The 18,011-nt window shown below is 41.3% G+C and overlaps 3 protein-coding genes across 4 annotated transcripts; 2 read left to right on the top strand and 1 right to left on the bottom strand.

The window, feature by feature from the left end:
* Window positions 1-353: 353 nt before the first annotated feature.
* On the top strand, window positions 354-1,516 carry LOC100831373 (uncharacterized protein At3g28850). Its single transcript, XM_003557853.4, has one exon. The coding sequence runs from the start codon at window positions 556-558 to the stop codon at window positions 1,171-1,173; it is 618 nt and encodes a 205-aa protein (XP_003557901.1). The 5' UTR covers window positions 354-555; the 3' UTR covers window positions 1,174-1,516.
* Window positions 1,517-2,227: 711 nt separating this feature from the next.
* LOC100832893 (E3 ubiquitin-protein ligase DIS1) lies at window positions 2,228-6,413 on the bottom strand. 2 transcript variants are annotated; one of them, XM_003557858.3, is made up of 4 exons: window positions 6,114-6,413; window positions 4,331-4,554; window positions 3,584-3,970; window positions 2,228-3,013 (listed from the first exon to the last, which is right to left on the bottom strand). In XM_003557858.3, exons 2-4 carry the CDS (start codon window positions 4,526-4,528, stop codon window positions 2,693-2,695), a joined length of 906 nt encoding a protein of 301 aa, XP_003557906.1. In that variant the 5' UTR covers window positions 4,529-4,554; window positions 6,114-6,413; the 3' UTR covers window positions 2,228-2,692. The 2 variants fall into 2 exon arrangements, with proteins under 2 accessions (XP_003557906.1, XP_010228611.1); XM_010230309.3 differs by having other exon boundaries at window positions 4,331-4,557; window positions 6,114-6,350.
* Window positions 6,414-8,094: 1,681 nt separating this feature from the next.
* On the top strand, window positions 8,095-16,170 carry LOC100839129 (protein DGS1, mitochondrial). The gene is made up of 14 exons (XM_003557789.4): window positions 8,095-8,418; window positions 8,642-8,756; window positions 8,853-9,056; window positions 9,235-9,363; window positions 9,456-9,623; window positions 10,316-10,510; window positions 11,073-11,173; window positions 13,237-13,326; window positions 14,653-14,725; window positions 14,797-14,825; window positions 14,894-15,017; window positions 15,243-15,353; window positions 15,668-15,768; window positions 15,853-16,170. The coding sequence occupies exons 1-14, from the start codon at window positions 8,171-8,173 to the stop codon at window positions 15,965-15,967; spliced, it is 1,803 nt and encodes a 600-aa protein (XP_003557837.1). The 5' UTR covers window positions 8,095-8,170; the 3' UTR covers window positions 15,968-16,170.
* The last annotated feature ends 1,841 nt before the right edge of the window (window positions 16,171-18,011 follow it).

The raw sequence follows: 18,011 nt of genomic DNA, 5'->3' as shown, positions 1-18,011 counted from the left end.
ATAAATAGAAATTTAAAAAATAACAAAGAAAGATGAATAAATAGAACTTCATTGAAGTAAATGAAACACCATTATTAAACAAAAAAAATTAAAGAAGCTTTAAAACAAATTGGACACCTGCATTTCAGCGATCCAGTTGCAAAAAAAATGAATATATACTCTTTTTATGGAACTTCAGCAAACGTATTTCTTTGATATGTGGAGATTCATATGTACTGCGAATTTTTTAAAAATTGGGATAATTCATTTACAACCTGGTGTACTTCTAACAACTCTTTTGCGGAGTACTGCCGATCATTTTATTTTTCTGTCCATTACTGGCGATCATTGGTCACAAACTACGATCAGCCTTGTTGCGTTCGTCACTCCAAAGGCTGCCTGCAAGTCAATATACCCACCTTCCCTCACCTATCTTCTCCTCTGCTCGGTGCCTCACCCTCTCTTCCTCGGTTCCTCCTTCCCACCTTGTTCAGTTGTTCCTCCTCTGTATCCCTTCCCCTTTCTGAATCCTAGCCATACATAGTCTTCTGCCGAGGAGAGAGCAGGCGATCGGAGATGGATGACGTCTCCGGCGGTTCGTCCTGGCCGTACGCCAAGAAGCCGCACCAGCTGTCGCGGTCGATGACGTACCACCACCCGTACCAGGGCCAGGGCCGCCGCCTGCAGCCCGCGCGGCGTCACCAGCTCCAGGACGAACCCCGCGCGCGGATCCCGCCGCAGCAGGCGGTGGTGCTCTACACGACGTCGCTCCGCGGCGTGCGCCGCACGTTCGCCGACTGCTCCGCGGTGCGCGCCGTGCTGCGCGGCTTCCGCGTGGCCGTGGACGAGCGCGACGTCTCCATGGACGCCGCGCTCCGGCGGGAGCTCCAGGGGCTACTCGCGGCGAGGGGCCGCGCCTTCGCTCTCCCGCAGCTCTTCGTCGGGGGCCGCCTTTTAGGCGGCGCCGACGAGGTCAGGCAGCTGCACGAGGCCGGCGAGCTGCGGCGCCTCCTCGATGGCGCCGCGGGGCAGGACCCGGCCTTCGTCTGCGACGCCTGCGGGGGCGTCCGCTTCGCGCCCTGCCCCGCCTGCGCTGGCTCCCGCAAGGTTTTCGTGGAGGAGGAAGGACGCGCCAGGCTCTGCGGCGACTGCAATGAGAACGGCTTGGTACGCTGCCCCAATTGCTGTTCTTGATCGCTTGCTATACGAACCTTTCCATGTTGATAGTAGAAGGATTAGAAGTAGTACTAGTAGATACTGGCAAGAGCAGGAACGAAGGTGCGTTTCTTGATTTCTTGGCCTGTAAATTTTCTTGGATATGCGTACTCATCTGTAGTTTGGGTTTGCTGTTTGTGTCTGGAGGACGAGAACGAAGGAGTTCTTGCCCATGTAGTTGTGAATCTTGCGGTGCCGCAAAATAATCACGTTTGGTGATTACGAGCTGTGCTTAGCTATGTGTTTGTATGTATATCAAATATTCTGCACTCGAGTTGGTTGGATGAATGAATGCAAGTAACTGGGTTTGCAATGATCGTTATTCGGTCCCTATTCGTTCCATCTTTGCTTCACTTCTAGGTGAATACTGCGGAGTATAGAATAGATGGGTCAGCATTCAGAGTTACAAGATTGGTATTGTGAATGGGAGTGGAGTGTTTCCTGATTACTACTCCACCGTTCCATAATTCTTGTCGAAATATTACATGTATCTAGATGTTTTTTAAGAATAGATACATCAATATTTGGGCAAATTTGAGTATATTTCTAGATGTTTTTTAAGAATAGATACATAAATATTTGGACAAATTTGAGACAAGAATTATGTAACAGCGAGTAGTTTGCACCACCGAGAATTCTGAAACTGATGAAGCAGTTTGATGTCCATGAGTGTGCTCCTTGCACAAATAATGGAAGAAGAATTAATAACTCAAACATAAAATGGTCATTATGTCGGTAGTTGTTTAGCTGGGCGTCAAGCCGTCAACGGTATTCAGCTAGAAATTGAACTGTTCGGATACAGCTGTGAGCTGGAGTATCAAAACACGACTTCATTGAACAAATCTGATGGGGGGTATCACAACGTACGTGCACAGCACTATTGCCCCTACAAGCGTACATTCAGCGGTACTAATTGCTTTTCCCTGCTCCTGTCATGGGGCTCCCGTCATGCACCTGGATTCATCTATTCTTTCGGGAAATGGCCAAACTGAGCAAAACAAATCTACTGAAGTAGAAGTTTACTGGAACAGGCTGTGCAAACCCTCAGCTATTCAACATCTCTTTCTGTCCAAGTATCCCCAAAGAGTGATTCATGACTTCACCATGATTACCTACATGTTCTAATTCTCAAGCTGTTACAGATCCTGGAGTAACATTGCAAGACACATAGAAATCGAGCATCAAACAGACAGAAGCTACAACCTTTACAGATCATGAGTTGCCATTAGGTTCCCCTATGCTATAGAGTGGCGACACCCAAGCAGTTCATAGGCAAAGAGAAGATTGCCATGAATCCTACATCAGTAACACTCAGGTTATTTGGGTGATACCTGACCATCCACAGGCGCCAACCTAGTCGAAGATAGCTAAAAGAGGGTGAAAACTACTCTGTATTACAAGTTGTAGGCTTCAGAACCAACGCCTATGTATTAATACAAATTCTCGCAATCTGATTAATGGATTCATGCCAGGGAAAAAGATGGATTGGCTGATCATTTCACTGCTCCTTCCAAATTCTCCCGGTGACCCTCAGTTTTAGCTCCTTCCTTTCACCACCGGAGAAGAACAAGGCCATGTTCCGTTGGATTATTAGCCCATCATAGCTATCTCGGACCTTTCGATGGCTGTCTCTGATGCTCCGGGGAACCCCTTGCCAGATCATCTTGCGCCCACCGCCTCCTACTTCCAGGCTGTAGCTATAGTTCTTTGCTTCCGTGTCATCTCCCATGAACCTCAGGAAAGCGATGTAGACAGGTGCCATCCCCAACTGAAATGCTTCAAAATGCAGGCAGAAGTACTCGCCAAAGCAGCTGAAAACCTAGATGGAGAAATTGTATTAGTTTACTTAGTTTAGTGGAAAAAGGAAAAAAAAACATGATGAAGGACGGCATTTTGGATTGCGGTTCGATGTTAGGAAATATAACAAGATAATCCCCTCCCCAAAAAATATAGCAGATAAAGAGATCATTTGGAATGTATTTAATCTGCTGCAAGATAGGCAGATCGTTACTAGAAATGGATGCAGGTTGATATCTACATGGATAGTATGTGTTGGTCCAACAGGTATGCAACACGATCTTATATTGCACCAAAAATAGTTGGCAACAAAAAAGGAGTTGTAACCGTATTTGACTAAGAAGAAAATCCCCCCTTCTGCAGGAAGTTACAGAAAGGTTAATAAGAAGGTTGTATCACTGCAGAAGAAAATTAATCACTGCTAAGTTGGTAGTTCTCTCAACCTCATATTTGAGTCCTTATTTCGCTGGTATGATATCTAATTCCTCCTAGCTATTCTCGTTCTATTTTGTATCTTTGTAGAAGTAAAATCAGTAAAAAAAAATGCTCAATAGAAATTGTTAACCAACATGTTGGTGTTGGTGAGAGATACCGTAAGCATCCAGGTGGCATTCTCAACTTCATGAGGATTTGACTTGACATAGCGATGGTTGAAAGTGCTTCCACTGTGCATGTCAACTTTGTGATCATCTTTCAAGTGATTTACCAAGTATGGAATGTCACCAGCAACCGTGCATTCAGATCCAGCGTACGGACAACTATAAGGCCTATATTGGCACTGTGACTCATGCTTCATCTTGCAGTAGTAAGGATAAATGCCTACGCAACCAAAGTTCTGGTACTTGCATGGAAGTTCAAGAGATGCAGCCACCTTCTCAAGAGCAAGGCATCTTATGTTACCCAGTTCATGCCTACAAGTTGGACAGCGATTGTGAACCCGTGGCTTGCATCCAGAACACAATGTATGACCATTAGAGCACTGCATACACAAATGATAGCATTACAGTACAGTAAAAGAATGTGCGTGGTGCACAGAATATTTAGTCAACTTGGTTTTTGGTGCTTAAGCATACAAAATTGCATTTCAATGACGGAACAAACATGTAAGGAGAGAATATTAAAATGAACGTACTGCACAGGAAATAACAGAAAGCAACAGGAGATATTTATAAAACAAGACCACGAAACCATCTAGAAATATAGACCAAACTAAAACCGTGATAGATAAACTAATAAATATTCTGTTGCCTAGCTGACTACATATGAACAGGACCAATTCAACATGACAAGACAGCATTTTTAAGCCAAGAAAATGTGATGGAATAATACAAATACCCACCTGATGTATAGGAGGGTACATGGCACTCAAGCAGACTGGACATTCCAAAAGTTCACGAACGCTGCTAGAAACTACCACATTGGGTTTTGGAGTAAGCTGAATATGATCGCCAATGAGTTCAGTAACATCCAGTACCTCGGACTTTGGGGGATCAATAACCTCAGAGCCAGAATCATCAATATAAGCAGCTGAGGCCATAGGCAAACCCTGGCAAGTGTAGATTCCTGCTAGAAAAAAGGACACATAATTGCCTTATGGACATGAGGATTAAAAGAGGAAAATGACTGTCAGTGACTCCATAGTCAGTATTTCCTAGTTCCTATTAGCAATGTTCACAAGAAAATATTGATCCATTAAACTATCTTTTGAACGCAGACACAATTTGCTAGTTCCAATACAGTCTAGTTACATGATTCGAATCTATCTAAGGGATGGGGCCATAATGGTCAATTGAGCAGAAATCATGAGAGCACATGGGTAGGGCCTCACATGAAACTATCAAGTGTTGACCAGACAGATCTTCTTAGTTCTTACCACATGTGCAAAAAATATTACAAGTGTCATAGAACCTGTTGATGTTTTGGGTAGGCACTATACTAGATGATTTTTTATTACACATGTTTGAAGAAAATATTGTACATTCCAAGAAAGTGTGGTAATGCAGTATTTGGATTGCAACTTCAATTCGCTTGTGCTCTTGTAGTTTTAATGCATTTAAGTTGAATCAATACTTTCCCTTTTTGAGACGTATAGCTTCTTTTGAGGAAGAAAAGGTAACATTATTAAAATGTGAACATCGAAAACCTTGCAGATACACCCTATTGTCTGCAAGTAGCCAAGTACTGACTACATTTACTGAGGGAGGCGGATCTTCTATTAGCTAATATGGGTGCAAATCGTTCACAAATCAATGTACATGCTGAAAGGGGAGAATCGGAGACTATTCGAGATGAAGTACTTGACAAGTACTCCCTCCGTTCCATAAAGATTGGCACGGCTTTGGACTAGAGCTAGTTCAAAACCGTGCCAATCTTTATGGAACGGAGGGAGTAGTAATTAGAAAGCTTTTGCAACTCAAAATGATATGCAATTGACACAACCAAAACTCCCTCTTGAAACACCAAACGAGTGGTCACACACCACCAACACTCCACCAGCCAATATGATGAACATACAAAGGGCATCGACAATTTACTCCTAAGATCAACAACCATTAGCTGAGCCTATTAAGTGCAGGAATCCGTACAAAACTCAGGCTATCACTCTTTCAGTTCATCAGTCTGTACTAAACCTATAACTTAACAACAATGCATACATAATCATCTCCCTATTATTCACACCATCTCGAACCCCACTAATGACCATTATGCATAACAAACAGTCACAGATGAGCGGCCAGGAAATGCCAAAAACCCTATGGTTGCGATTCTCTCAAATCAAACCACACACTGACGGGGGGAGGAGCCAAGGAACATGCGCATCTGCACGGCACGAAGCCACACCAGATCGAACCCTAAAGAACCTCGCCCAAAGGCCCCAAACCAAACCAAGCTACCACCGGAAGCAGGTACTACTGGCAAAACCTCAACGCCTCCGGCCGCTCCTTCACCCACATTTCAATCACTGGAAACGGGATCGAGTGTGAACTCGACCAACGCCTCTGGAACTCCCCACTCCTCTAAAACCAAATCTTCCACCATCCAAAGAAATTGAGAAGAAAAATCCACGCAAGAAGAGAACGGATGGAGAAAGCAGCGATGGTACTCGTGGTCGGCGGCGGTACCTCAAGGGGGAAGAGGCCGGGGCAGGAGTGTAGGCCGGCTCCGCCACGGCGATCTAGCCCACAGCGGTCTCCGCCGACTGTTAGCGGCGTGGTGGGGAGAAGAGTCTGAGTCTGAGCTGAGCTATAGAGAGACGACAGAATTTCGAATTAAAGCTTCTCTCTCCTCCCCCATTGTGTTTTGTTCTGATTCACCGCTGGTTTTTGTAATTTTGTCGCGTGAAAGCTGCGAAGCCTTTCCTTTTTCTTTTTTCCATTTCTCTGTTTCGTTGCGTTCCGGCACTTGTTTGTTGTGCCCACACGGCCACACCTACCTCTCGAGGTCCGCGCTCTTGTTCAACTCGAGTAATTTAACCTGTGGCCTGTGGGATTAACTGCCGCAGGCAAATTAATTGGAATGGAAATGAAAAACACGGGATATTTTTTCTTGAAATATGGACTAATGGAAGTTTAACCTCTAAGGAAGCGCTTTACGAGGCTTCTCGTAATTTGATTGATTTATTTCTTCCTTTTCTACACGCAGAGGAAGAGGGAACTGGTTTCGAAGAAAATAAAAACATGTTTACTCCACCCCTTTTTACTTTTCGAAAAAGATTGACTAATCGAAAGAAAAACAAAAAAGGCTCGGATTCATATTACTTGTCGAAATATTACATGTATCTAGACATTTCTTAAGCATAGGCATAGATACATTTATATTTGGGCAAATTTGAGACAATAAATATGCATCGGAGGGAGTAATAAAATACACTTGCAGTCACTAAACTCGTTCCGTATTTTCAGATTAGTCATTGAATGAAAATCCAGACTTATGAACGGTCACTGCCACGGTATTTTGTGCAGTCCCGTGGTCACCTCAGCGTCGAGTTTTGTGATTTAACCCTCACTATATTTCTAAGGTAAGAGGATTTCGTGGCCTAACGTGCCCAACTCCCTCGTGTTTTTTTCAAGGGCCAAAAAGTTTCTAGAGTAAGGGGCTTTCGTGGGGCTAACGTGCCCAGCTCCCTCATGGTATTTTTTCCAAGGGCCAAAATGCAAAACAGAATGATGGGTTGTCAAGGCCGTGGTACAAATACGGTACCGGTGATGATCGCAGAGACATTTCATCAAGTCGTGATTCCTATAATATGTACAATGACTAAATTGAGTTTTCAATCCAAATTCAATAGTCGTGAGTGTATTTTACTCGGTAATTAATTATCGAGCGCGGATGATCATTTACGTTTCATGTTCCATTTTTATTCGATAATCTAAACGCATTGTCGGATTTGCGTTCCATTATTTTGATAAGAAGGTGACGGCTAGATATTTTGATAAGAAATCATCGGGCATAGTTCGTAGAAATTTCATGGATAATGGTGTAGTAGGGAACTGGGTCGAATGAAAATAGTCTAGCGAACTGAACTAAAACATCATGATAAACTAAAATTGAGCGGCTCAAGAGGTCTCGACTCCTTGTGGAACATCAAGGAGGCTGCTTAATGATTTCGATTTTCATTGGTTAGATAGCGACAAGACATGGTCGTTTACTACTTCCATTCATAAACATAACATGTTCTACATTTGTAATAAGCCAATTTTTAAAAATATTATAGAAAAATGGACTAGTATCCCAATATCAAAACATATACTATGAAGATATATATCATGATGGATTTAGTGAAACTAATTTTGTGTTATATTTGTTGATAGATTTTTTATAAATTTGGTAAAGAAATAATTTTTTTATTTGAACAACTTATATATGCCTTTCATTCTTTCAATCTCGAACCTGCAACGATAGGTCAATCAACACCGAAAAAGAGAGCTCCAAAAGACTCACAAACAAATTAAATAAAGAGAGTCAAAACAACTCTGTTTAGTTTTCTTACGCAGACTGAAAGTAAACATGCTAATGGCGAACTGTGTCCTACCAAAGCTAAGCCAAAGTGCAAAGTATTGGTCAACCTTTTGCTTGCGAGTTGTTCAACTTTGAAGAAATTAACTTAAAGTTGGCGAAGAAATAGAACATCCAAAGTTTTTGTCTTACCCTAAAAAACCCGAACATCTCGCCGATCCTGATGGCGACCTCGCCGCCGCGGAGCCCTAACCCGACTGAGGTCGCTAACCTCGCCGTCGTCCCTCAGGCAGCGCCACCTCGTGCATGGAGCACCCTCGTGTCCCGCCTCCAGCCGCTCTCCAACTCACTCCTGCTGGCCGCCGTCTCCGATTTCCTCGGCCGCCTCTTCGTGGGCCGCAGACGCCAACGCCGACGCCGACGCCCTGCTCTCCCACTCCCCATATACGATGATGCGGCAAGCTCTGCCCGGTGAGAAATCCTTGATCGAATTAGTGTGGCTTCCCATGTGCGCTTTTGCTGGAGTAGTGTTGTGCTTGTGCAATGTGCTCTCGTGGACTGGGGAGAACAAAATACAGTCAACCCACCACTATTCTTGAGCTAACGTATCAATCATAGATCTGATAATGTGGCTAGTGTTCCGTGTTTATGCAGAATTACTTCGAAGTTATTTTTGACTGTATGCTACTTGCAGGATTGCTGGTGATATGCCAAAAGCTTTTGCCATATTAGAAGATATAGTGCAGCACACTTTGTCTAATTTGCATAGTATTCAGAAGAGCTTACTTTATTGGAAGTCTAGAGATGAGGTATAAATTTAATTCATAACTTTGAAATCTTTTTTAACTACGTATTGCATCTCATTGTCTCTGCTACTTACCTATTTTTGCTTGTGGATTTTCCAGGGAACAAATTCACACAAAATGTATTTTATGATCTTTGAAAGAGGCCCAAAGGCATTTGTTGAAGCAACATGCCAGACGCTGAGTACTCTCAGGAGAAATGAAAGTCCATCACAGTATCTTTTAAACTCTGCATCTGATATGGTCTCAACAAAGCTAGCTGTTCTGACCAGTATGCAACATCGCTTGGCTGCTTTTCTGGCTGAGGTTTGTTAGTTTCGCACGTTTATCCTGACAAAGTAGCTCTGGTGCTGTAGTCAACCTTGCAGCCGCTCTTAGTCAAATTTCAATGTATCTTTGTTTGTCTCTTGGATAATATTGCTTTGCGCTACATGACTACAGTACCATATACATAAACTTAAACTCTGCCTTGCCTTTTCTATAGGTTTATTCTGAAATTGATAAATGCAGAGAAGGATTAACTGAAAGTTCAGATGAGTCACTGCATACACTATTCGTTCTTTTGAACACTGTCTTCACCAAATTGGAGGTATCATTTAGGAATGCTAGTGAGGTATGCAATATCTGTTCTGTATATATTTGGATTTATAACATGTTTTTCTTCTTTGATGTTATGTAGTTTAATTAGTTAAAATATGCTTTCAGGAGCAAAATCTTCTGTCCACCCATGACGGAGACTCATCCGAACTTTTCTTCGAAAGATTGCCAGAAGTTGATGTTGAGAGTCCACAGTGGACTGAGGCCTTATCAACAGATGCTATAAGTTCGATCTATAAGAACGTCCAAAAGTTAGATAGTTTTATTCTCTCTCAGGTTAGCAACTCTCATTTCAACAGTGACACGTGTGATATCATCGACACCGTCGAGAGAATGGATTGGCAGCGACGTCTCCTCTAGGGGAGAATGAAACTAGAGATGTGAATGATATATCTCATTTCTGTCTTTCTTAATGAAATCAGGATACAAGCGCCTCTATTTCTAAAGATACCATCTAAGGTAGATGGAAACCATCGTTCAGAAATAGATAACTAGGAAGTATATAAATTAGAAATAGATAATTAGCCAGCTGAATTCTAGCAATCCCTTTCCCTAAAAATATATAGTCTAGCAATCATCCAGTCATGAGGATTGTCGCCACCCTCGTACTTGTCATGGGTTCTCTATGGTACACATAACACTCAGGTTCTAAATTACTGTTGCCTGACTTGTTGGAAGGGTATTAAGGTTTCATTTTCAACAAGTTATATTTCTATGCCAGACAACAAATATTGTTCAATGTGCACATCCTTTCTTACTATAGTTTAGTGGTAGAATTTCGGCTACATCAGTATAGTAGCAATGACAGAACATATTGGGCAAGTGATTATCGGAAATGTCACACCTTAGGTGTCGGAACATGTGGATAACCTAGCGATAATGTGTAACTTGTATCTCACTGCATGTAAAGTACATGTTGCTTACTGTTGCATAATTTATCTGAAGCATGTTTTGTTTTGCAACATTAGCTTTCAAGCCATAGAAAACCAAGAAATATGACCATATACTGGTTACCCTACACGTGTGGAGCTATTGGCCTCTCGGCATGTTCCCTATGGCTTTTACGCCATAGTAGCTTGATGGGAAGCTCTGACTTGGACAACTGGATTCAAGATGCTAAGGAGTCGGTGACTGGATTCTGGGATGAGCATGTTGAGAAACCAGTAAGATACTTTCTGTATATATCGTCTGTATTTGTCTTATACATTATTCTAGTGTAAGTTAACTGAAGGTAAATAAAGCTACTTAATGGAGGCAAAGCCTTTTCTGGTTGGTTGTACATTTGCTTACACAAGATATCTTGTGAGGTCCTGCAGGAATTCTCAGTTTGTTGATGTACTCATGCCAGATATTTGTCTGCCAAAAAGGAAACACAATTAACTGAAAAATGAAGCATGCTACCTTGTACATTACTAGCTGCTACTCTTTTCTTACGGTATTGACATATCATATGGAAGTTAATTTATTTGTTCATTACTGGAGAGCTTGCACATGTTGATGTGAATAAATTTTATTGTATGAGCATACATAAGGAGCCACACAACTTGGGATGTGTACTTTCATCCATGTTGTAATCGTCTAAATATCGCTCCAACTTTTACGTGGAACCATTGAATTCTAGAAAGCATTGCTACGAGCAGGTCCATACAGTTCTGTAAATTTAGAAATCAAAATTATTTTATTGTACTCACATCATGACTAAATTTATGTTTTGACAACCGTTAGATCATTTCCATTAGAGATGAGCTATTCGAGACATTCAAGCGAACAGATAAACGTGTAATGGAAAAGGAAGAGGTCCAACTAACCGAAGAATCATTGCGCAGGTTATTCCCCAGTGCTGCCTTTCTCTAATATATGCCAAATCATTACAGTCTTGGTTCTTTTTTGAATCTAATGTATGCATTCTTGCTAAAAAAATAGTAACACAATACTGTTGCTAAATCCATATCCATTTGGCATCAGTTAGGTTTTAACCAGGCATACATGCCATTTGGATTTGGGCCCTTCCTGTTCTTCGAAGAGTTTTCCAATTAGTTTAAGGAATAATCTATATCGGGGGAATGACTAGAAGTATTATAGAGTGTGTCATGAACCTCAGTTTACTACGTCTTGTATACTAAATGCTCCCTCCTTCCCATTTTATAGGTCGTTTTAGTTTTTTCTTCTTCCCGGTTTACATGTCATATTAGCCCATAAGCAGTTCCCTGACCGAAAATACTCTTCGGGTTTCCCTGACCGTAATCAATTCCCTTAATTGATTGGCTGTTCTATCCATCTGCATGCCTGACAGTAATGTCATGCATGCAATGATTACTATTTGGTGAATCCCAATTGTTTTCAGCCGCTGCAGTCAGAAACTAATCAGCCTACTTTCCAGAGATTTTAACTGTGCCTTGGTATCTGAATTGGAGCTAAAACATCCTATAAAATGGGATGGAGGGAGTACCACATAGTAGAGGGCTCTGACGTCATGAATTAGGGAGAACTAGACCATAGATGAGAGATACTTCTGAAGTTCTGATTAGGAAATAGCAATCATGAACTTATTTGTTCTTGCTTCTTCTTATGAGTTTTTATGGCCCACTCGACTTGTCCCTAAAACTACTGTCTCTAGCAATCCAATCTTACTCAAACCTTTAGGTATAATTTGTAGGCTAAATAAACTATTGGGATGTGTGAAGGTGGGCTGCACGTGAACAGTGCAGTCTGCCACAGTACTGCAACGGCACACATCTTCTATAATGCTGCTCCTATGCCAGATCATAGTTCAAAAAAGTGGACCAGTGACCTAACCAGTCAGTGTGTTGGTTTATTGATTAGGTGGGTGGACTGCTAGTTCACCGGTTTGCTTGTCTTGTCGGTTCAACAAATAAACATAAAGACTACTCATTTCTAGTATATGGTTGAGGACTGTAGAGTCAAGTAGGCCTATTTGCACAATAAAGACATCAAACCAATGTTGTGTCGGCTATTGGGCTATGGAAGGTGTGCTTGTAGCATAGAGGTCACAGGTTCAAGGTGTCCTGCTGCTCATTTTCTCTCTGCAGTATAAGTGCAGATGGCTGAACTGCGCACTGTCTTAAGCGAAACTGCCTGGTTTGACACCGGTTTCACCGGTTCATGGCAGACAGGTATGCTGGACCATATCCGAATGCACCACTCTCGGTTTTTAATTATATGCCGAAGTACCAATTAGTCTTTAAGAAAAGGCTGTTGGCATCCTCCCACCCTTTCCATTTTCAAATATCGAAACATAAGATACTGTTTTGTTAATGCTTAAGACATAGTTAAAGGCTTAAAGCTATCACATGTATGTAATGAACGATTTTCACGAAATATGTACGTATTTAACTAAACAAATTACAAATCAAACAGTTGTGCCATCGTGCCCAGTGCAACTTCTCACAAATTTAGGCTACACCCTGATGGAATGCTTATGTTCAGGTTTGAACAAATCTGAGCATTTAATTTTCTATCCAATTAGATACACACATTTTTACCGTCCTTTTTAACTTGTCAAACTACGTCAACCAAAACTTACATCTTCTAGATCTACGGGGATATTTGAACTTCCACATTGAAACTAGGTTTAGCTGGCCTGACATCTTTAGATCACTTGTACGATTGAACTGTTGACATCAATCAGTATTCATTATTAATATAAAAAAAACTTCCTTATCCCAGCACCTAAATGTTGTTCCTTGTGTACTTTTCTTTTGCTATGGTAACATCGCTTCATTTCAGAGCAGCTTAATTTGTGTAGCACTATCACTTCTGATTTTGTCGAATATGTAAAACTTAGTGTTGCTGTTATGTTCTGGAATGCAAGAGTACCATAAAACATTGTGCGTTATGTAACAATGCTGGTTATATGTTGGATTTATAGGATGTTGATTGCCTTTTGTGAGCAAACTTCAAATGAAAAACTGTCGCAAGATGCATCATCGCAAGAGTTGCTGGAGATTGTCATGAAAAGGTAAGACTGTTTGAACTTTTAAACTATACATATTGTTGCCATGCTGGTTCATATCTTAGACCAAATGCTGGAAGTTCGAGGGCCACCTGTAATATTTTATTTCGTCCAGTTTTTCTTATTGTTATTCCCTCTTGTTCACAGGAGCAATACTCCATTTCCACCTTTCAAATTTTAGGTCCTTACCTTTTGATTTGGTGTAGAATTTTTTGAGTTATGATCCTTAGTTCACAAAAGTAAATCATGGCAATTTTATATACTTAATTTGAATTTCAGATGCCTTTTGCAACTAAAGTAATTTGTCACACGGATTAGGGTTTCCTAGCAACACATCGAGGGGAATTCCTTTATCAACAGCGCTCTAGAGCGAGTAGCAGAGATACAAGGGTATTTGGGGGAAAGTTCATCAGACTCTTTTGTTCTTAGTTGCCTTGCTACCACAACACACTACCTGCTATACAGCTCTCTCACCACCGGGCAACAGGCCAGCACTAAGAGGGCTTAGCCCGACATGCGACAAATTAATCACCGACCACAGGAAGGCAGGCCGTAGTACCATGATGTGGCCAATCAGCAGGAGTAAGGATCGGCACTGTGAGTCTGTGACATGATTATGTTGGCACTGAGGCAGACCTCAGAAAAAAGTATTTTATGGGGACATAAGCAAGTAATCTGAACTAGTTGAAGTTTGTGGAATATGTGAGACCGTTAGCATAGGAAGGTTTGTGGAGATCTATTGGGAGCCCTTGCCCCTTGTGGTGTCAAGTATCATATTCACAAAGAACCTTGATATGCATAGTGATTAATAGTTTCACCCTGTAGAATTATCATTTAATACTTATTGCTTTTGCATTTAAAAATTATTAATTAGTCCTGAGAATTCCAATTGAACTTGAGTTTCTGCTGTGAGTGATAGAAATAAGTTTTAGGACGTGAGGGATCAGTTTGTATAACAGAACTAAGGAGCTATTCATAATTTGACACAAATACAATTTATCATGCCAACACGTACTATTCGTGATGTCACCTATCACAAATTGTTAGCCTGTCATACATGATATATCTGTATACTCATCCGGGGAGTCACATGCTTTACAGATACTTTATATATGTTGCTTATATAACGTGATAACTACTTCACGTATACTGCATATATGGCTAAATTTATTTGTTTTAGATCATTTGTCACTCAATGGGTTTGTTTATTTCATTCAAAGCAAACTTGACAGCTTACATTCTATTAATAATCTGAATAATGAGATAGAGGGAACGATGCATCCAACTTGACAGTTCACATTCTATAAACATTGATCATGTTTACTTGTGCAGATATGAGAAGGAATCGATGCATCCAATTCAAAACCTGTTCAGTGGAGAATTAGCACGTGCCATGCTTATTCAGGTTCTTTCATTTCTTGTGCATCCAATTTAAGTTAGCTTGCATTTTCTCACCTTCAATTTTGGGTATTTTAGGTTCAGAAGCTAAAACTGGATCTTCAGGAGTAAGTGCTTTCTGAATAAAATGAATAAATAATTTACTATTGGAGATAATTGAATTGTTCTTACACAGGGCAATGCTGGAACTGGACCAGATTCTTAAGGCAAATGAGATAAATTTTGCAATTCTTGCAGCTCTGCCTGCATTTGGTCTGTCACTTCTGCTGCTCGTTTTAGTGCGAGCATGGGCTATGCATGTATGTATATGGACTTCCATCATTATCTTATTGATTGCAATACATCCGAGGCATCTGGCTCAAGTGGTCGTAGGTCTATGAGACCTTCGCATGTACTGCGCCCACATGTGTGCGATTTGCACCATGAACATGTCCTGTTTGCCATTTGCACTTGAACAAGTGTGTGTGTAAACTTAAAATGTCGCAGTTTAAATATGTCTTAACTATTACTTGACTATAATATAGGACCAAGGTGCAGAGGGAAGAGGTAGGATTGCCCGGCATCAGCGATGGCAGCTTCTCATAGAAGTAGAGAAAAGACTCAAGGAGTTCCAGAAGTGCATGGTTAATGAAATGGTAATTTGATCTAGATCTTTAGTCTATTCTGGCATCTTTGTTTTGAGGCATACACATATTTCGTTCATGCTTTTGGTTACATTTGACCTCCTGTTGGTGGTTAAGTAGTTCCTTTTATGATTATTGAACTTGCCGGTGGTATCTGATCTGCACAATCTTGTCCATTCACCAAATAGGAGAGGGCCAGAATAGCCCTTTTCAAGATCGGACAACTCCACCTTACCTGAAAGATGAAAGTGCTGGTGTATCTATGAGATGGAACGCATTTGTCAGGAAATTTCAAGTACTGATTCCCTGAATTTCCTTCTTTACAGGAAGAGGAGGCGTGCTGTAAATTCGGATTGACTCTGTACACCCTTGATAGATTATACAAAGCTGTTGAGTTGCATGCAAGGAAAACGGGCGAGTGGTCAAGGTCAGTCTCAGCTAAAAAGAACTGAATCCATTTCCTTCCATGATTATTGTGGATAGCCTGTGGACCAAATCGTTTGCATTGCAGCTTGAGAGACGACATGTTTGATCTGGCAAAGCCTAATGTCGGAGTGGCAGACAAGCTGGATGTTCTTTCAGGACTCAAGTGGAATTACGCCTGCTTACGTCCATCTGTGTCGTGAACTTACCTGTGATTCATTTTTGACATACAATCCGCTTTGCATTTTTCTAGTACAATCGTCGCTTCGGAGCACTTTGTTCTATGTACGACGGGGTAAAGTGACACTGCCACCACCGACATTTGCACCAGAGGTTCTTGAGTTAAAATGTACACTGAAATTTGTGGTATTTCTGTGGAGTAAAATGCACTCACGGTTACTGAACTTGGTTTTGTTTCTCAATTTAGTTATTGTATTTTAGAAATCAAAAGTTATGGTCCGTGAACTTGACGAAACATTCCACGTGCGGTCACCAGTACTATATTTTATACGTATAGGTCCGTATCTTGTGCCAGCTCTGTTCGGATTTTTGCATTTTGCCTCCTGAAAAAAAAATGCAACAAATGCGCTCCAGTCCTTGTGGATTAATTTTTAGGTGCAAAATGCAAAAATCTGAGATGAACTGACACAAGCTACGGACCCATATGTACAAAATACGGTACCGATGACTATATGTGAGATATTTCGTCAAGTTCACGGACCGTAACTTGTGATTTTCAAAATACAGTGACTAAATTGAGAATCGAAACCAAATTCAGTGACCATGAGTGCATTTTACTCTTCTGCAGAGTGCACTACACCGACTTGACTTTTAAGGGTCTTGTTTTTAGTGCCCTTTAAGGGTATCTTTGGACTGGAGGGTTTTAAAAAAAATGGAACATTCTAATTTTTAGGACCTTTTTTTTCTTCCTAAAAGAGCCCTTTGGATCATATGAACGGACTTGATAAAATCTTATGGAATTCATTCGCTAATTTCATAAGAATGCTAACATGAGTTCAAACCTCATTTTTCTTTTTCTTTTGAGAAGTCCAATGCATCTTATCTCTACGTTTCTCTACTCTTTAATTCTTGTAATGTTCCTTTGTTCATTTCCTATGCACTATTCAAACACACAATTGCTTAAATATTTGTGTTTTCAAATCCTGTGAGAATTCAATGGACATGGCATTCCAATCCTATGTATTTTCTATTCTTACGTTTTCTAATTCCCGCAATCCAAAGAAGCCCTAAACTGCAATGAGTAGATACTTATGTGAACATGTCTTGTACAACTTCATTAGTTACTAGCTAAAAGCACGTGGGTTGCTACGAAAATATTTGTTATTATTTTACATAAGTTGCTTAATTAATAAGTGCGGTTTTGTTGTTGTGTTCTCAAATTTTGTGTTGAATAAAAACTATCTCAAAATATACATTCGTTTTCTAAATGTATAGGTATTGTCATCAATTAAGTAAATTGATGACTACCAACTCAAATCTTTATATACAAAAAAACTTTATTAATTAAGAGAAATTGGCTAGGGGACACCGTTATTTTGTGGCCTTTTGCCCAAACACACCGCTCAATTGTGGATGGTTTGGGTACCATTGCAATCCTGTGGCCATTTGCTGAAACACACCACTGGTCCAAAAACAGAAAGTAATGGATAGCTTTATCCCACAAAGTGATTAACAACTTCTGATCAAGTCCATGTTTTATTTCTTCATCTAGTTCTTCACAAAAATGTTTGAAATTAACACAATCTCTGTCTACAATTTTCAGTTCATCCCTAGTTGGATGCCAAACTTGTGCCCCATTATCACCAAATTCAGCATACGCACAAACCCGGACATCAATTCTAGTAGCTGAACTACTGTCCATCCTATGCAAATTAATAGCGACATGCATTAGAGACTCTTGGCATCTAATTAGGAATGGAATTTGGGAAAAAATTGCCTGTCAGGCAACCAGGACAGGCCGGCATCCATGCCTGCATGTAGGCGATGGTCCAGCGTGAGGGTGAATCCTTCACGGTCAGCTGCTGCGGGAAGGCGAGGGTCCATGGCCGCACCTTGCCACGCCGGTCTCCGCTGGTGCCTGGTCGGCTGCTGTGAGGCGGAGGAACGGCAGCAGCGGCAGAGCGGCGGAGGGAGGCGGTCTTGCGGGCGACGGAGCAGGGCGGGCAGCGGCCAGGAGCAACTGCAGCAGCGGGGCAGCGCGGCCGCACGGAGGTAGCAGGGGCAGCA

Source organism: Brachypodium distachyon, chromosome 1 (assembly GCF_000005505.3).
Source record: "Brachypodium distachyon strain Bd21 chromosome 1, Brachypodium_distachyon_v3.0, whole genome shotgun sequence".
Classification (NCBI taxonomy): domain Eukaryota; kingdom Viridiplantae; phylum Streptophyta; class Magnoliopsida; order Poales; family Poaceae; genus Brachypodium; species Brachypodium distachyon.
The sequence above is the reverse complement of the archived record's forward strand: the minus strand, read 5'-3'. Positions and strand labels throughout refer to the sequence as shown.

Excerpts from the sequence above, each read along its gene's own strand:
- LOC100832893 (XM_003557858.3), bottom strand. The coding sequence starts at position 4,528 with ATGGCCTCAGCTGCTTATATTGATGATTCTGGCTCTGAGGTTATTGAT. Across the intron at positions 3,971-4,330 it reads TGTACCCTCCTATACATCAG|TGCTCTAATGGTCATACATT; the intron begins GTGGGTATTTGT and ends TTGTGTATGCAG. Across the intron at positions 3,014-3,583 it reads ATGCCACCTGGATGCTTACG|GTTTTCAGCTGCTTTGGCGA; the intron begins GTATCTCTCACC and ends TTCTCCATCTAG.
- LOC100839129 (XM_003557789.4), top strand. The coding sequence starts at position 8,171 with ATGGCGACCTCGCCGCCGCGGAGCCCTAACCCGACTGAGGTCGCTAAC. Across the intron at positions 8,419-8,641 it reads GATGCGGCAAGCTCTGCCCG|GATTGCTGGTGATATGCCAA; the intron begins GTGAGAAATCCT and ends TGCTACTTGCAG. Across the intron at positions 15,354-15,667 it reads AGTGCATGGTTAATGAAATG|GAAGAGGAGGCGTGCTGTAA; the intron begins GTAATTTGATCT and ends CCTTCTTTACAG.
- LOC100831373 (XM_003557853.4), top strand. The coding sequence starts at position 556 with ATGGATGACGTCTCCGGCGGTTCGTCCTGGCCGTACGCCAAGAAGCCG.